Raw genomic sequence first — 19,945 nt, forward strand, 5'->3', positions numbered from 1 at the left:
TACGAGTTTGAAAACAGCCGGAGAGGAGGTTATCCTGACATCTTCAACTTCCCCATTAACTTCCATTCATTGTACTCCAGAGAGTCACTGAATGTTTACAAGAGCCTGGAGGGAAACAAATGGACACAATCTGTCTTTGTGACAAAGATTCAACTCTGGAGTGTACTGGCTGAAGATAGCACTGTTGTCACTTTAGCATAGTGTTAGCATTAGCAACGGGCAGTGTAATGAAATCTGTGGTACCGTCTTCTCCTGTCTCTGATTATTTTGGCCTGCTGGGGCACAATAGCTTACTACACTCTTCACTTTTATGATGAAAACAGCCAGCGAAGAGACAAGTTGTGTGACAAATTGCCTGATTTGTGTGTTGTTTTATATGTCTATAGAGGTGAACAGCATAGTATCCTGCCAGGGGACGTTACCTTGGTTGTGTGACACCAGGTACCGGAGCTCTATAGTGTGGAGATCTTTGCAAAAAAAGAGAGAAAATATGTTGCATGAAAACACCACGAGAAAGAAGAGCGGTTTGTCTTGCTGCCCGTGGCTGAGGTCTATTCTGCGCCTAACTGCCATCTGACAGGAAGCTGTGATTAATGGGATGACAGAAATACTTAACTAGCTAACAGTTTAATGAATGTTTTACTGAGGCAGCATGACTACAGTGGTGCAGCTGTGTCTGCTGCAGTGGGCACAGGCCGGCTCTTTCTCTTGGAGTTTTCACCAAAGCTCATCTTGGGTCACAGTGAGGGGCCATTTGCCCACCTCAACACCCTGCTGTTTGAGTATTGAATAGTGAGTCCAGCAAGGGGGGGTTAAGAGGTAACAGGGAGGAAATGGAGTGATGGGGGTATGGGGCCAGAACAGGGACTGGGGTACAACAGGGATCAAGAACTGGTATCAAATTACAAGACCATTTCTCAAGCGTGAAAGATTTTGCTGGGGTTTAGTTTACTTCGGACTTGTAGTTGTTGCTTCTTCTTTTTTTCTTTGTCTAGGAGGGTGTTTTTTTTTTTTTTTTTAACAAGTCATTTAGCATACCTTCTCCAGTGGTTCCAGATGTGTGATTTACACGGAGCATGAGAACTTTAGCAGAGAGAGCTTACAAAGAGCTAACAAAAGTAAAGCAAAGATCCTCAAGTTGCAGGGGGGCTGGGTGCTTTCAGGAGTCTGTGGAAGTGTGAATGGTTTTAAGCGGATCCTGTGGTGTCTCCACCACTTGGATGGTGGTTGTTGATTGATGGCCTTGCTGAGCAGTGGGGGCTTTGGGCCACTAAAATGGATTAATACTATTAACATAACAGTAGACAGCACCTTTGTTTCGTGTATGATTATTCAGCTCTCTAGTCCATCTTGATAAGCCTATTAAGGCCTAGAGTGTCACAGGCTATTGTCAGCTATCACCTTTTTTTGTGAGGTGGATTAATGCTCCAAACCGGACAGGGTTCACAGTTCAAGCACAATAGTAAGATAGTGTGAATACGTTTTAATTTTTCCCACTTAAACAAAATATAGGATGGTTATAATGCAGCATGGGAACGTAATCATTCGTGTCTACATGTAAGCATAAAAACTTGGGTATTTGAAGAATGCTGCAGAAAGTTTTTCTTGTTTAAAAATACTCAACATCCCAAAAAGACTTCATTCTTCTCATTTCCCTCCATTACATGCTCGTTCTTCTCATGGAGAGGTGGGGGCACAGGAGGAAGGGTTAATGTAACCAGTGGAAGACATGGGCGTAGGGCTGGGCCATGGTAAGGGAGTAGGGAGAGGGTGGGGTGAGGGGGAGTATATAAAAACTGACAGAACACAAGCGGTGCTTTATCCACCCTGTCCTGCTCTGTGTAAGAGGAAACCTTAAACTGCTCAGGCTCCACCAGCTTTAGCCTACTCTCTTCCACTTTCCCTCCCTTTTCACTCACACCCTTTCGGACGTGTGTGCACCCAGGATGAGAATGGCAGCATCACCTGCAAAGAGAAAAGAAAACCCCTGCAAAATGTTGGCTATTACCTTGCTACTCATCGCCTCCCTCATAAATAGTAAGTAGTCACAATTACATATAAAATTGTCAGCTTTTCAAAAGCTTTTAAGACCATCTGGAGGGACAGGGAGGGAAGGCCAGGAGGGGTGGGGTTGGAACGGAGAGGAGTGTTTGTTTGAATGGTCTTTGAGCTGAATCCAGGTTTTAACCCTACAACCCTTTCACTCACTGGAATGCTAACATATTATATACTGAAATCAACAACACTTGAGTCATTCTATGTATTTAAATGTGAAATTCTGCATTTATCACCTTACAGTAACTGTAGAAATGAGTTTGACTTTATTACTTTATTCAGTTTAAAAACCTTACACAAACCAGCCTTTGTCGCTATGCCTGCTATTCCATTGACCTGATTCCCATGATCTTCAAGGACTTTAAGAAACATGCATGTTTATTTTTAGCCGGTTTCAATGGGAGGCCAGAAGTGTGCGTGAGAGGAGGGTGTGGAGTTTGGTTGTTGATGTGCATTTCAAAAATGTGGTTGTGCTCTGCTAGGTGCCACAGTGAAGCATCAAGTAATTGGATTTATTTTATTATAAAATGCTATATTCCACTTAAGTATCTTAAAATTACGTTAAGCAAGTCAATTCGAGTTTAATAATATTTTTTATTGATTTATATCAGGCAGAGATAAAGTATTCGTAAAGTCTAAAAGCTCATGGGCACAATATAACTGTTTTTACAAGTACTCAGGCATGCATTTGCAGAAAACTCCAGATTAGAACATATCCTATCTGCAATATCATGAGGAGAAATAGGTGATAAATCATATGGAGGGGGAAAATATTTGCCTTCCATATTGGACAGCCACATTTTTGGCCAAAAGAAACACGAGGCATGTCCAATATGACAAAGAAAATGAAGCTGAGAATGAACTATAGCTATGCTAGCATTTGCAGTGCTCTCTGTTGTGGCTGTAGACGAATCTCACACGAGATTTCTTAATTCAAACCTCTTGTCTTATGGGGATGAGATCATCAGCAGAGAGAAGCAGATACATCTGCTTTGGAAAATAAAACTGCCTTGGCATCATATCAAACTAAAAAAACAACAACTTTAAACCAGAAGTAGCAGAGCCTTCATTATACTTCTGAGATGAGATGAGATTATATACATTTATTATATTTTATGTATTGATTATATACTTTTCTAAACGTATAACCAAGATGTAGATGAATGGCAAATATATTTCATACAGATGTGGACTGCGCAAAGAAAATAACTGAACTATAAAGCATCGGTCTCCTTAGTCAGACAAAAATCCCTCTTGTTGAACGGTCCTGTCAACCTGAGAGATGGTAAGTTGTTATGCACATTCAGGAAAGCTGAGTCTACTGAACAACTTTACTACGATGAGGTCAGAGCGGATTCACAGATGGTGGTGAGCATCAGGACATAATCACTGAGAAACACTGAGGGGGGGAAACACATCCATGTTGATTGAAGATAGAAGAAATCCACAGAGGCCAAAATATGCTCACGTTGACTTTGTTGTCACTGACATGACTGGAATGTCACATGCTTGGAAAGACTCAGTTCAAATATCTGAAAACTGTACTTGAAAGCAATTTTTGTAGTACAGTTAAAGCTCTGTCTGTGCTATGAAGTGGTTTTAGGAGGCTCTCTAGTTAAGCAGGAACAGTAGGAACCCTGCCCAACATCTCTGCCAACCCCAGAGCATGTAATTATGTAAATCATTGTTTATGTTGTAGCCATTGAAGTAGCAGATGCGCCAGAGAAAAACAACAGCGTGCTTAATCTTCAAGAAGAAAGTAGCTCAGAGCAAGCCAAGTTGAGACTCAGAGTCAAGTTAGCCAGTGGTGACAACAAGACATCTGGGTCCACACACATATCACTGTCTTTCTATAGCTATGAGCACATTCAAGACATAGCCAACACATACACATATATGTGTTTTATGTTTTTATAACTGGTTTTATTTACAGAGCCATTCTTTTTCACACATACAATTATTATTATTATTTTTATTTATCAGAAAAAAATGGAGCAGGAATTTTATTAAAATCAATTTACCTGTGTGTCCTGTTGCATTGCAGCATTCTACATTTAAATATATATATATATATATACATATACATACACATATATATATATACATACATATATATATATATATATACATACATATATATACATACATATATATATATACATATATATATACATATACACATAGATATGTATTATATTAACATTTAAAATGTCATAATGTCAAACAAAAAAACACGATGGCATCGTCATTTGACCGCACAACAAGGTGAAAAGATGGTAAGCTGCGCATCAAGCCAGTCGGTCTCACAACGTAAACTACACTGTAAGTGAATAATTCTAAATATTATTCATATACTGCAAGAGCTGAAATTGCAGTTCCCTGATCAGACCAGAGTTTGCTGTGCACTCTGGTCTGCTGTAAAGTGGATACATGGAGGGAAAAGGGAAGGCAAAGATTTATCCGAGTATCAGATGGCAACAGGGTCTAAAAAAGTATGCTGAAGTGAAAGGGAATGATGAATTAAAGCACCAAACACATCTTAGTTTGCACTGAATAAGTGCACTTCGGCCCAGCAATTGTATGGCCTATTAAAGCTGTTTTTCAATACCTTCAATACTTTGGGTGTGTGTGCAAGCAATTACTCTTCTAGAATTAAGAACAAAATTGTATGTCTCAAATTCTTTCTGGACAGAATCAATGTTGAGCCTCTAAGCTATTGATGGCGAGATATGGTTCAACTTTGCAACAGGATCCGGTAACAGTCTACCTGCATACACTCAAAACAGACAGGCTCATTCAAGGTAATGCACAAGGCAGTGAAACTGCAGTGGTCAATTGGGAGCGTGTGTGTCGGGGGGGGGGGCGGGTCAGGGTGGGTGGTGATATAATGCTGCCAAATGAAAGCAGATGTCATGTTTCCTGATTGTATTCCCGAAGAACAGGGAGCCAGCTCTTGATAAGAAGCCGCTGCTGCCTGAGGGCTAGGTTGGGCGAACACTGCAGCTGGGTAGTGTTGGTGGAGTGAGAGCAGCTTCAACACCCTGATTGAAACCATGAGACCCAGTTGATATTGTGCCAAGGAAGGAGAATGGCCCAGGTTCTGCTCTTAATCGCTGTGACAGGAACAACAGGCATGGCGGAGCAGAGTGGGAGGGTCAACATAGTGGGGTCAGCAGTCTGTTGTTTCAGTGAGGGTCGAGTTGCACAGTGTGTTCAACCCTAAGGGACTGGGTTCCAATGTCACATTCCACTGAGCGCTCTTAACTCTTCAATTAAGACTCTTCAAGAGCAGGAGGATATCAAATAATGAAAACCACACTGAATGAATAGAGTGTTGATTATGCAAAAATAATGAGGTAACCACATATGGGGCTCATGAAGAGAAAAATAACGAGCACTTGTATATTTTTGCAATAGATTAACAAAAATTCACAACATACCCTTTTGTTTAATGTTTTACCTCTACCTCTATGCAACTCTGAATCCATGCTGAAGTGAATGACTGAGGGAAGGGTGGAGGGTGCAACTGTGCATGTGTATCTTATTTCTATCAAGCTGTTGCCAGAAAGTGATGCCTCCACTTTTACTGTACAAATCCAGGCCAAGCGCAAAGGCAGCACAACAAGGAAAATAGTGGGAATATTAGGACCTTTTCACAGGGTTGGTGCAGTAAGTGCATGTATTGTGTTACGCGTCATAATAGGCACATCACCATTAACCCACCCCCACCCCCCCACACACTCAATCAAGGCTCTTGTTCCTTATAAGAATATGTGCTACAACCCTGGTTGAAAAGGAGAGACAATGTGTCTTGAGATTCTTTATAGAATCTGTCTTAGTGAGACAGACTCTCACATGCTCAGAACAGTTGAGACATTTCTAGTCAGCATCAACTCCAGCAGAGAAAAATACAATTTTTGGCACTGTTCAAAGCTGCCAACTTTGTTCAACTTGTGAGACACCAGTGAGTGAGTGGAGTGTCTTGGCTTTATGAAAACACTACATCACATGGTAACCTCTGCATGAGTTGGAGGGGTGTTGGCTGACTGAAATCGGGAATTTGACACAGTGTTCCACAAACCTTTGCAGACTATTATCACCTTACTGTGTTTTAATGCAAGGCATAGGGTTTTCTTAACAGAAACAAGAAGGGGTCAGGGGGCTCCAGGAGGGATGGAGGGTCATATTTTCACAGTTTGTCCCTCAATGGACATTGTTGCACAGATCTTTTTAAGCCAGGCTAGGACTGGGACTCAGGCCAAAGCCATGACAGTGTCTAAAACATCCAACAGCTGGTTCTTGTTTCACTTAAAGACAAATAGGTGCATTGGCTGCATTTAAAAGTGGGTGAAATTAAGACAAGGTTTTATTTAATAGTCTGTACATTACAGAAGGTAGAACAGATATGGTCAGTGAAGCACTCTGCTGGCAAAGTTGAGTTTTCAGGCATAAGGTCATATCCAAGAGGTGTAAGTGTGCCTCCACGTGGAACTTAAGCCATTAGATACACAAGGAAGACTAAAATACTTAAGACAGAGGAAAGCTGTCTGGGATCATGGGAGAGAAATTAGCTGTCACAATTTGACCCTTGGCATGTTGTTGAATATTACACCGTACGTTGAGGAAGGTGAGACGACTTGCATCTCACCTCAATAGATGGCTGGGATTAGTTGTGCGTGACTTGGAGAGGGTGAGGAGACGGGAAGAGTTGGGAGGGAAGAAGGCTCGTCTCCTCCAAAGCCTGCCACATTCCTCCATCCGGAATCCCAAGAGATGGGGGGTTGCAGGGTGGAGTATTTCCAGACCACAGCCGTCATCCATGGCATCTGGTGGGAAAATCTTCAAGAGAGCAATGAAGTCAGGTCCCATGCTGTACAACATATGGAGTCAGGGTTGATTAAAATGCCTGGCTTAGGTTTGTTGTGTTTGTGCAATAATGGCCAGACACGCGCCTGATGAGTGATCGTTTTGGCTGCTTTAAAGCATTGTGTAAGAAAAAGGAATGAAGGACAAATTTGGGTGGGTATCTGTCATGGGGCTCAGGGGTTGCTGATGTCTCAGATGTAAGCAAGCGTGTACTGCATGAATTAGTTTCAATGTTCAGGAACGTCATTGAATAATCATCTTCATCTGTGACTCTCAATGAGTGAGTGGAGGGTAAAGGGCAGCAAGTCACTGATGGGGTCAGAGGTCACAGTGTAAGGAAGTGTGCTGACCCCAAGCAGGGAACAAGGCTAAAATCAGTGATGTATTAATTACAGCACATCAAGTCAGAAGTTATGGAAGATGGCTCCCAGTTAAAGCGAGTTGGGTTGATATGGCCTAAAAATGTTATTGCAGCTCTTTATCCTGAGCTCCTCTCATCTGATAAGCACCAACACACACACTGACTTTGTTTTGCGGCAGATGACCAAAGGCAACTTCTCAGTCTGCAATCCAGCACAGAGTAGCTGTGATGGAACAGCAGATTTTGAAGAAATCAGAGGGTCTATTCAAGACATGCTTTAGCAAATGACCTAAACTAATGGAAATTGTGCTACTATAAAAGACAAACATTCAGTCACATCATTCCAATCCAAATGCCAGTGATCACAGAATTTGACAGACATAAAAACAGCAAAGCTTATGGTTCCCTATGTCTTTTGCACAATACTGTATTTTGAGAGGGTTTGTTCCATGTGGGCTCTGGTCTGTCAAGATAATGGGTGTGTGAAACAGCTGATGGCAGGTCAGATAGCTTTATTAGCTGTGTCTGGAACCTCAACTAGCATGTGATGCTTCATGAAAATGTAACAGGCAACTTTTACAAGTGTGCTTGAGGTGCCATTACACAAGACTTTTAGGACAGGATTAACTTCATTTATCCCTAAGGGGAAACTGGTTTGCCACCATACACATTAATCCACAAAACATGAAGGCACAACATCACAACCGTTCACATTTACATTGTTCAAATTACGTTCTGAACCTTTAAGTGGAGCATTCTGGTACCAGGAGCCTGTTGTCTTTTATAATGTGGATGTTATCCTAAATCCCTCAAAACTAAAAGAAATATGCTACACAACCTTGGACAGAGTCACCATTACCTCAGAGTAACTCAATATCTCCAAAAGAATCCAGAGGCTAAATGCTAAACATGATCATGATCATGAGCTTCAGCTTCTGTCTTTAGACTTCTATAAACACCATCAAAAGTGTTACCTCCTCTGCAACTCATCCTTCCATTAACAGAAAGCAATCCCAAAGCTAAACCAACACATTTTGGCCTCTGGCACTCAGGTACTCCCATGTGTCACATCTGAATGAGAAAACATGATTTACGCACGACCATCTCACCCATTTAGTACCTCATCATTTCCAGTAAAATAAACAAACAGACCACCCAGAGATGGTGGATGGGTGACAGCTGTATGCTACAAGATGGAGAAAGGAGTCTAAAAGACTGACTTACAAGGTTAGGGAGTCCTTGACCTGCTGCTGGTCCACACCCACTCACATACTCCAGATAGTGAACTAGAGACACCAAGCATATTGTACATACACACGAGAGGGCTTTTAGAGTAGATTTGACATGATTACAGAAAGTGCAAAACTGCTCAGAGGTTAGTAACCCTGGCTTTTCCTTATACAAGCTAAACACTTACAGTACAAGGTGTTCCAGGCTTACTTCTGCTGGACACTGAATGACAGACAGCTGCAATGGACAGTTGCTGAGCATGCTCCAAGACCTCCTTGGAGATTATTGCGCCCCCCATTTGCAAACACAGCACACACAGCATTTACTCAGTACTTGTGGCACCTGTCTGTCACGTTGACCCATCTAAGGAAGTCAGTAGACATGTCACAGTGCCACCATTGTGTGAATAAATGTGTGGAAACCTTAAGTAACAACTTGAAACAGTGAAACCATGTGAGTGAGTGGACTAGATGTACAAAGCAATAATGTTATACACACGGAGCAATTTTTAAAGCAATATAAAAACATCAATTTAATCTGAATCATAAATTTGTGTGACCATTTTCCAACAGGAACGGCTAACCCGTCATTAAAGCTGGTATGTACTGAACACTGATGGCCTTTTAATATCAAAGTAGTGCATCATGGGTAGACCTTTCCAGGATTTCATTTTAGCCTGAGTGACCTCAAATACAACAAAACGCATAACACAAAAGGGACTCAAGAATAATTGAATTGTCTAAATCTCAACAGCACAATTTATCACAGATTATCAGTAGGCATTTTAAATACACCGGCTCATGCTAGACATCAAATTAAGAACTCAATGTGTGGAACATGATTTCAGATGACGAATGCTTTGCTATCATTGGCTTTATTTCTAAACATAACAGTCACTCGGGAATGTATTGCATGTAAGATACTGATCAGTTTCTGTATACATTTGAGTACATCTGTGTTTCTAAAGGTTATCACCACAGGCACAAAATCATGTTTTACATAATTGTTCACATTTTTATTTTTTCAACATGTTTTAAAGTCACACAGTGTTAAGACTTTACATAAAGTACCAGATTAAAGAAAAGAAAAAAATGCTCAAGAGGGCACAGCACAATACACTTCTTAAATAAATTACAGAGCAAGACAGTGATAAGTACTGAAATCTACAGAGTTTATGATGTATGGGAATGTTTTGAAAATGAGGTAATGCTGTTGTTAGGAGCAGAGCGGGAGATCTGGGTACAGGGATTGCATTCTGGGGTATTTGAGGTTTCACTCTAACATTGCAATTTGACCTGAGAAATTCACAGCAATAATGACCTGAGGCTCAACAGCTCAGTGGTTGTGGGTTGTATTGGCATATGTTTTATAAAATAGCAGAGAATCAAACAAACCCTAAACTTTATCCAGCTAAAAGAACCGAACAAGAAACAAGACTTTCATTTCATATTTATGAAATGAATATGAATATATATATATGAATATTTTATATGACATATAAGTCATAACGTCACAAAGTATTTTGGAAAAGCGACTACATGATTCTATTTTCACTCCATGTGCACGTGGGTTCTCTCCAGGTACTCCATGTTCCTTCCACATCAAACCACAGCATGTATATTAAGTTAATTGGACACTACAAATTGACTGTTGTGAAAGTGATGGACATAGGATGCAACCCGCCTGTCACCCCATGTCAGCTGGGATTGGCTACAGCCCCGAGTGACCCTCATGTAGAGGATAAAGCGGGAGACAATGAATGAATGATGTATTCATTCACTCTCAGTGCCTCATTTAATTCGAGTTTTTTCATCAACATAGCTGATGGAAAAAATATTTGCTATCTGAGAAACCGTTTTTTTGCTCGTATATTCCACTCATGCCCAAACTAAAGTGAGTCATTGTACCCACAAGATGTTTTCAAGCCCAAGTGAGAGAGATTGCATTTCAAAGTAAATTACTTCATGACGTGATCCATGGATCTGAGAGTATCATTTATCTACTGCAATAAGATCTATTACCTAATATTCCACCAATGCAGAGGTAGGCCTCCAGGGACACAAAGGAATCTTACAGTAAACACAGGGAAGAATTCTCACACACCAAGTTCATTAGGGTTATAACTCATGTAAAGACAGGACCATGAAGAAAACAGACGGGTCACATGAGCTCTGAGCTACTACGCCAAATTATAAGTCATGTGTGTAGAAGAATAGGTTTATGTGGGGAAACAACTACTCATTACATCATCCAGAAAACAACTTTCTTTCCATTTGTACATGACGACGTGGAGCTGCCGCCGAACACCTCTTTGTCTTAAAGAAATAAAGTGCTCTAAAATGTTCTCAATCCATAGAAAGTAAAACTAACTCACCAGTAGACATTTTTCCCCATTTGTATAGTTTTATAAGAATATAAATATTATCCTAGGTGAGTGAGAGAAAATAATTTTGAGCTGCCAAAGTCTTAGCTTGGTCCATGGCTTATTTTTAGAATAAAACCATTGACATAAATCCATGATGTAGTGCACAGTGTGTTCGTCAGGAGCCTAATGGTTTCCCTGAGAAGATCCTTGCACACGTCCCAGTGGGAGTGAACAGGAGGTCAGAGCTTCTGGCTCATGCAGATCTTGTACAATTGGATACTTATGACAGACAGTTCCACAGTGCTGACACTTTGTGATGTAAGAACAGACTGTGTAGAATTGTTTTGTGAAATGTCCCACTGCACAGCACACACACACATTATTATTATTATTATTTAAATAACTGACACAAGATCTTACTCTGATTTTACAGCAGGTGTCATTGCACAGGACCTTGTCGCTGTGACAGCACAGTCGCTGGAGGGACATGTACGAGGGGATATGATTCCAGGGACAACTAAATTTCCAGGTAAAAAACACACACACACACTCACTGGCATTCATTCATACAAATAAATAATGAGCTTACATCTGTAGCTTGATTCATCAGTGGTAGCAGGAGAATCTCCAGAGAATGTGAGTGACAGAGTTAACACAAAAATGTGTTAACAGGTTCAATAGTTTTAAAGTTTTTAATTGACCCTAACGGACTGATATTGGTATCGGTTGATACTCGGGGAATAAAAACTAATTCATGAATAAATCTCTTGTGCAAGAGATGTCCTGGCAAAGACGGGCAGCAGTACACAGAGGTTAGGGCACGGATACAACTATTCAAGCATACAGCATACTCAATAGGATGTAAAAAAATATACAAAATACTATATAAAATCATATATTCTGCATTCAAAAAGTGTATTTAAAGTGTCCAATGAGACAAGATCACACAAACATCACTTTTCAGAATGAAAGGACCAGTGTGTAGGATTTGATAGGATCTATTATTGACAGATTTAAAGCAGTTCTAAAGAGGGCCATTTGCATTTTAATGTTACTCAAAGGCTTGGATTTAACCAAATCCTATGAACGTCCCAGTAAACCTGTGCACCTGGGTCTTTTAGTTTGAAATCAAACCTCTAAATAAAGGCAAACACTTTTAATAAGGTGTAAAATAAACATTCAAGTTAAAGGTTTTTTTTGTTTTTTCTTTTTATATAAACAGAGCCAGAAAGTTCACAGGGCCAAATCTTGGTGCTCCCTACTCTAAAGTCTCCAGAACTGGCTGGACAGACTACAGCAGCAGCAGGAAACGACATGGACAGCAGCCCAGCAGATGCCGAGAAAGCAGTTGATGCAGGAACTCAGACCACCGTCAAAGCAATTACTGAAAAACCCAAAGTGGAGGAAGCGGAAACCCCGGCACCGATACCTCCCAGAGGTGATGGCCCCAGGAACATACCACAGGTAAGCCAAATCTAATGCAAGTTATATAATATTTACATTTAATTATTTAATACTACATTTACTTTGCCATGTTAGTATGAAACTCTTATTTTTCATTTCCAAATGTTTCAGATGATAATGTGACATGACACTATTTGCTAAGGATTCTGATTTTGCTGAGAAATGTATATATATATATAAAAAATAAAAGCGTTTTTAAATATTCTGTTTACAAATGTTGACAATCCTACATAATTTTGCATTACATGAATAATTTCAAAATGATGTCAAATGGGTTTGTTTCTCAAAAAAGTCTGCTGTGTTGTAGCTCAGCTGTAACGTATATTTATAGTTAAGAAGTAAAGTAATTGGATAAATACAAGGTTTTGGTTTCTCTCTGCGCAGCCAACGCCAAAGGATGATGTCATCTGTGTCAGCAAAGAGGTGGTCCAGAATAAGAATGCTGTCAATCTGAAACTCAAGGAATCCTCCAGCTGTGTATGTTTAAAACACATTCTCTGTCTGTTACTAATGTGATGTGCAGTACTGTATATACTGTAGAATGAAAATATCTTTGTAAAACAAAAAGGGAGAGAGAGAAAATAAGTCAAGTTTGTGTTAAATTTTTTTAAATTGAAGTGCAAACAACAAAATGCAAAGAGCAGAAAATAATCACAGGCCATACGATCCTGCAGGAGGACAAAAGACTGATGCACGTACACACTTAAACCAACAAAGTATGTCAGATAGAAAAAAATAGTCTCTGTCCTTGTCCTTGTTTTGATGCCACGCTGTAATAAATTCTTACCTATTTAAAATCAGACAGAAGACACAGCGAAAAAAATGTCTGTGAGTCAGGGTGTGGATTGAGTTGCGAGGGAAGACTGAGAGTGGGCTCAATGCCACCATAGATTATATAACGTATAGAGGCCTGAGGCAGCAATGTGGGTGTGGGTTTGTGTTTTGTTAGTGCGCCAGCTTTGAGGTCTACAGAAATTCTAACTTCTATGTAACTTCTCACAGCCCGAGCATCAAATCCGGCATTTAACATTTAAACATTTGAACAAGGCCAGAATTACCATTCAATTCAGCTGGACTGCCTTCTCTCTTACATTTCCACATAAGTAAAACGTTTGGTAAACCAAGGACTTACTATTTAGCCAGTCTGCAAAATGCTAAATGTATCAACAGATTGGGGAATCAAATAATTATAGATTCCAAAAAGAACTATCATGAAATGAATTCTGCTCATAAAAAAGGTTTAATGCTTTTTACAATTTTAAAATATATCATGGTTTTATATCCAGCAGATATGCTCATAAACCCTGAAAATATTTCTTAAACACGCAGTTACTGTACAAAGAAATTCCAATTTCCCTGTACATTGTGAACGTCCAATGGCAATGAAGATATTCAATTATTATTTAAAATAGCTTAAGAAAAAATGGCTTTGACCATTTTTCTGTTTGAAGTGTGGGTTAGATGAGTCATGGCATTTGTTTTTTTTCATCTCAGACACAGATACGGTATCCAATCCTCAGATATGAATGAACTATGACTCCATTTAAAATAAAGCAGGCTATGGCAATATCTCACACCCAGCAGAGTAAATGAGAGTCTCTTAGTGACTCGGTGTGAACACTTTCATGATATAGCAGAGGAAATATTAAGACCAAATGTCACTCTAGTTTTAAGAAAATGAGAGACAGAGGTCACTGTTTCCTACTCCAGTCTTGTAAAAAAGCCTCCTGTCCACTCCTGAAATGTGGAATAAGAGCTCCCAAAAGAGGAGGCAGCAGATTTTATGTTAGGATCAGATCAGGGTAAAGGTCGTGCAAAAGGTTGTAATAGCCCTTCTTGGATTCAAGACAAGTAACAGATAAAGATGTTAAAGTGTTAAAGGAGGGATGGAAAATAACTGAGGGTGCAAGACGGATTCAATCTTCATTTTCGTGAAACATTTTAATGCTAATAATCTTACATTTTTGTCACCTTGCAGAAAGACACCAAAGTGAAGATTGAAAGTGTTCTGCAGGAGCTGTGTGGTGAGGATTGTAAACTAGAAATCTACCAAGAGGACAACACTGATGAAATCCTTGTGTCTGGAAAGTATGTTGAAGGTGAGTAACATTCTCACAGCACAAACGAAACATACCATTACACACCATCAGCTTTCATTTGATATTTTGCCGTGAAGCCTTTGTGAAGGTTAAATTGTTAAATTTCCCAAGCAGCACTGATGGCTAGAAGTTAGTGAGTGAGTCAACACTACGGTATTTTGCAGGAAAGTACAGTTACAGTTACACTGAAGAATGATGACTTCCAGGGTTTTGGGGGATGTACCGTATCCATTTCCATTTTGCCAAAGGGAAGTCTGGCATTGTTTGTGAATGAATATATATTTTAACATGAAATCATTTCTTTTTTTTGCAGACGATGTTACAGGCATGGCTAACAAATTCAATAACGACAACATCAAAGATAAGGTAAAGTACCACTTTCTTTAGAGAGTATTTCAGTCAGTTCCCAAAAAATAATTTGGGAACTGTAAAGTCAGGTTCAAGTGCATTATTGTGATTCTCTATGGTCATGACCAAGGCATGAATCAAGATGGTAAAAAAAAGTCCCATAAAATATAGAGACTATAGCAACAACTGACAAGTTGTTTGCTGACTCATAACCTGACTGGATGAGAACATGCACTCGGCAGAAGAAAAACACTCCCCGTGTTTTGCAAATACTTCGAGCTGCCAAGATGACAACTTGTGTGACAAAATAAAAAGACCACAAACAATCAATTTGTCAGCTGCAGAGCATTTTTCCCCAGTACCTAGGGAATAATCTTGGGGTATGGGTGTGCCTCTCACACCCATCCATCTCTTTGTATTTGACGTACATTTTTCTTGCCTTAGTCCACCATACGCAGTAAAAACCTCATTAGCACTTTAACAGTGTGTAGCGTAAAAAGTATTTCTTTCAGTCTGCTCACTGGCTTTGGTTCAATATTGCCATAATCAAGAGCTAAAAATGTTTTTATCTGGGCACAAAAAAGGATAGTGAGGTTGTCTTCCTTTTTTCAGCATTCTGTCCTGATTTTTTTTCAAAAAGACGACAGAATGCTGATGCATGAAATACTCAAGTCCAAAAAACACCCTTGTCCTGAAACCCACTCCATAAGCTATACAATTGTTTCCATTTGCATCACATTTAATACAATATCAGTTGCACAATTTACAGAACACATAATCACAATTATCCTAATATATAATACAACGTTTTATAGACATAGTACAAAGGGAAGTGTATACTTTTCATTTATGGTGTAATGACATAATCAGCATAAGTCTCTTGTCAACATGTATGTCAGTTGTACTTCATACCGAGTGAAAGAATGTATTTGGCTTGCTAAAAGCTGTCGTGATCAGCTGAGTGATGGCTTTGGTGTTGTTTCATTGTCATTTCTGGGTTCAGACTGATGTGGAGGAAGCTGTGCCTCATTGGGGGAAAAACTCCAAGTTGGTTCTGGTTTCCCTGCTGCTGACCGGCCTTGTGCTTGCTGCACTGCTGGTAGCTGGTTATTACTTCAAGACCCACCGCAAGAACTCCAAAGGTGTCAGACTGGTGAGTAAAGTCAAAGAGATATCTATCCTATAGTTTCCCCTTTAATACTACTACGTGAGAACAGAAGAGTATTGTGAGCTTTGGATAAGCTTTCTGCTTTCTGCTTCAACCTCCTCCCATGGGGCTACATATTCTGTTTATTGTTTTGTGAGAACCCATGACATCATTTTAAATGCTTTCATATGGGGGCACACCCATGTTCATGAAACCGTGAATAATATTCTTAAATATTATCCGCAAGCTCGTCACTGGCAAAGAACACGTCATCATATCTTTACTAAGTCACTTACACATGGATAACAGGTTCTGTTAGAAGTAAAACAACAAGCTTGCGTACATCTCATTTCTCACCCATAAAATAATTCCAATACTCCTCTAAGTGCACACAGCTGAAACCCATAAACTTCACCCATGAAGAACATCTTTGTTTAATTTTGACCACAACCCACAAAAACAAATCAATCTGCCACACTTTCTTGATGGTTTGTTAGTCATATTTGAACGGTAAAATTAAAATGTTTTCATCCATTTCGAAACTCCGATATCAAGTGATGGCTCTATTCTGTCCATAGGCGGATTCTTTCCAGGTAGACGAGGAGAACCAAGCTAATACGCTGGTGTCTGTGGCCCCCTTGCCCCAGGAGCCCATCGACAAGCCCACCACCAATGGAGAATCTCCACCCGAAAATGGGACCAGCCAGGTCACCACCACTAACGGACACTCCCAGAATGCAGTGGCAGACACTGAGATGTGAATCTCGACACTCACCACCTGCTCCTGCTAAACCAATCACAAACTGGGACACAACATCCACAAGTCCCTCTGCTGCCTCAGAGACTGTCCACACATTGAGAAAATGGTAAATGACAACAACATGACCGACCCACCAACAAGATTCACGCCCACTCCTTCTACCCTCACCTTGTACCCACCAGAATGGTGACGTCAACAATGATGACACTCATCGCGACAATGACAATAATGACAATGCCTGTAATGTGAAAAGTTTGGGATCACTGGCCACGGTGTCAAGAGGAGCCTGTTTGGGACTGGGATTGATCAGCAGGAGGCTGTTAGTTGCCCTGACTTCAGCCCTGAAGTGATCATTCTAGGATCAGTAAACAATGCCAAATATGTGACGTTGATCCCTCACAAAGAAGCAGAGAATGCAATTAAACCAATGAAGGCAGGCATAAATAAAACCAGTCTATGTGATATTGTAAAAAGGGCTGACACTCACTGCTTAATGTTTTCTTTATGACATATAAAGTGAAAAATAAATGATACTGGGGTTAGAATTTAAAGACAGATGAAGATTATCTCAGAGATGGCCATCCTTGAATAAAAACGGGCCATTTTTGACATTCTTCGTAGAAACCAAAGAACGGGTGACAGTATAAGGTCGACATTGTTAGGCGAGCAAACATGATCTTTGGTTTACTGAAGAATTAACATGCCACCCTAACCATGATGTTAAAGGTCAGAGAACACTTTGCCTCAGTGCTTAATAATGATAGCATAACAAAAAACTATACCTTGATAACTACTGTTTATTAGAATAGCTTGCAAAGCATACATTTCTGTTTTAGTGGTTGAACACAGTATTTTTCATGACATCTGTACAGTTGTTGTTTTTTCCAACTTCAAATAACTTTAACTGTTACGCTTTACCACTGCCTTTGTGAATAGTTAAGTCCAGCAGCATTTTTTCCAACCCTTTTTTTTTCAAAAAGGGCGGAACATATAGCTTGGGAGTTTTATAACTTGCCAGGTCGGTAATCAAAAATCACTACCATGAAATTCCCACATGACACACAGCAAGTTCAGCATTCCAAAGACTGCCTTTATCTCCTTGTTGATACAAAAAAATGCATCAGTGGTCCTTTATTTTTTTACACTTTTTTTAGCCTCTAAAACTAGGTGCTTTCATAATGTCCTGCATGTGTAAATAAGCCTGTTTTCTCTGTTAGTAGTAACTGTGTCTGATTCATAAACTGTGATTGTTGACAATATCATTGTGTGTCGTGTCAGTGGTGCTTATTTGGTTTAAGAATGTTCATTCATTTGTTTTCTACCACAAATCCTTTGAGGGTCACAAGAAAATTCACACTCACACCTACAGCACTTAAAGAAAATTACTTGCAAACACCAAAGTTCTCCAAATCAGCAGTGATGAGAAACCTTTTCCCAAGTTACAAAAATGCAAAGTTGTCCACAGGAGCAGCTTATGTATATATACATATATATATATATATATATACACACATATACATATATATATATATATATATATATATATATATATATACATATATACATATATATATACACATACATACATATATACACACATACACATATATATATATACATACATACATACATACACACATACGTACACAAGCACCCATAAACACAGGGGTTTAACTCTGGATGGTACAATATCATGTATTATAAACAAGCATATTTGTCCTGTACATAACTGGTCTCATAGCGCATTAATATCTTTTATCTATGATCCAACAACAACTTTTGAGTAATGTATTATCCCCCCCCGGCCTACAAGCGTTGATGTATGCGTCGATTAGTTTGTCAACAGTTCCCCCTGCAAAAACAAGTGTCGATGTTAAGCAAGTTTAGATAACTGTACTGATATCCATATCACAATATACCTCACAGGCCAAACAAAAAGGTAGTCTCCTTCATACAGTAGATCTTTCCAGCAGTTTAAAGTTAATATTTCGATCTAGTCTGAATCAAATCTGTTAATCTGTATCTTAAAAACTTTATGTTTTTACTACTGGTGCTGTCAGTAATGGTCCGCTGCCAATGTCAACAAGTATTTAGAGACAAAGGGGCTTTTCCTTGGGGCTCCTAATGGCCGTGAAGATTCAGTCACACAGCACATGGTCAGAAGGTCACCTGTCATTCTGCCTGTGGGTCATCTGGAATATGCATTACTTTATCATCCCGTGTGTGTGTGTGTGTGTGTGTGTGTTACACTCTGACAGCCTACACATGCTTGCTGTAATGGTTCACTTACCACACTCACTGGGACAGAGATGGCCACTGGCTGCTGTAAGGCTGAATTGGTACGCGAGGTCACAGGTGCAGTGGTGTTTTGTTGACAGCATCTCACGGTGACTCTGATCAAGGCCTCCTCATCACTCTGTCACTGAAGGTCACTCCAAATCCTTCAACAACACATATTTAAAATGTCAGTCCCATTTGTCATTTATCGCACAGTCATGGCTATATTTTCTAACATCCATGTTGCCCTGCAAATTGTCTCTCCATTCATTTGCAACATATCAGATCCACATGTTTGTTTCTGAGGGGCCAGCATCACCAAGCTTATTGGTTGACCCAGTCCATTACCATCATTATCTTTATTTATTAAAATGATATGCATGTATTGTACAGTAGCAGCAACTGGATGTCTACATTTCCTGTGGATCCATAAATAATGTATCTATGATTATTAACACATGCATTTCTTCACAAGTCGCTAGCACAAGTCGAGCCATGTGCTAGAGCACAATAGTTGAGGCTTTAACTCCATCTACTGGGAGAATGTCGCTATCGCACTACAACTGAAGAGACTGTAGAATAAAACCGCAACGACCAACTCATGTGGTGTTATTTATGACAGAAAAGTCGACTTTATCGTGAGCTTGACTTCTAGCTGTTTCATTACAACGTTGACTGTTGCTATATGTGACGTTTAAAAGGCTTGTTCTGTTCAAACGCTGTGTATGTGAAATGTATGAGCGCTGCCATTTAACGACACTGGCTCCAGTTTGTATACTTACTTTAAACACGGTGGGAGTTTAAAAAAAATGACCATCGCTGACCGACACAAACACTGGGCTTTACTTTATGTGATGGTGAGCTCAGCTGAGATGATTTCCCGCCGAAACCCGCGTGAGATGACGTAACGTGTCCCTTACCGTAAGGGACAGTAAAGTGGAGCAGTGAGTCAGTTACCGTAAAATACAGTCAA

General features: G+C 39.8%; 1 protein-coding gene and 1 long non-coding RNA gene across 2 annotated transcripts; one reads left to right on the forward strand and one right to left on the reverse strand.

The window, feature by feature from the left end:
• Window positions 1–1,810: 1,810 nt before the first annotated feature.
• On the forward strand, window positions 1,811–17,954 carry si:ch211-286o17.1 (hematopoietic progenitor cell antigen CD34). The gene is made up of 8 exons (XM_058632649.1): window positions 1,811–2,037; window positions 11,311–11,406; window positions 12,100–12,341; window positions 12,726–12,818; window positions 14,320–14,440; window positions 14,754–14,806; window positions 15,792–15,941; window positions 16,514–17,954. The coding sequence occupies exons 1-8, from the start codon at window positions 1,947–1,949 to the stop codon at window positions 16,694–16,696; spliced, it is 1,029 nt and encodes a 342-aa protein (XP_058488632.1). The 5' UTR covers window positions 1,811–1,946; the 3' UTR covers window positions 16,697–17,954.
• On the reverse strand, window positions 6,404–19,906 carry LOC131461404 (uncharacterized). The gene is made up of 3 exons (XR_009240473.1): window positions 19,755–19,906; window positions 18,986–19,136; window positions 6,404–6,894 (listed from the first exon to the last, which is right to left on the reverse strand). It is a non-coding gene; the product is annotated as an uncharacterized LOC131461404 (long non-coding RNA).
• Between the last annotated feature and the right edge of the window lie 39 nt (window positions 19,907–19,945).

Source organism: Solea solea, chromosome 6 (genome assembly GCF_958295425.1).
Source record: "Solea solea chromosome 6, fSolSol10.1, whole genome shotgun sequence".
NCBI lineage: Eukaryota > Metazoa > Chordata > Actinopteri > Pleuronectiformes > Soleidae > Solea > Solea solea.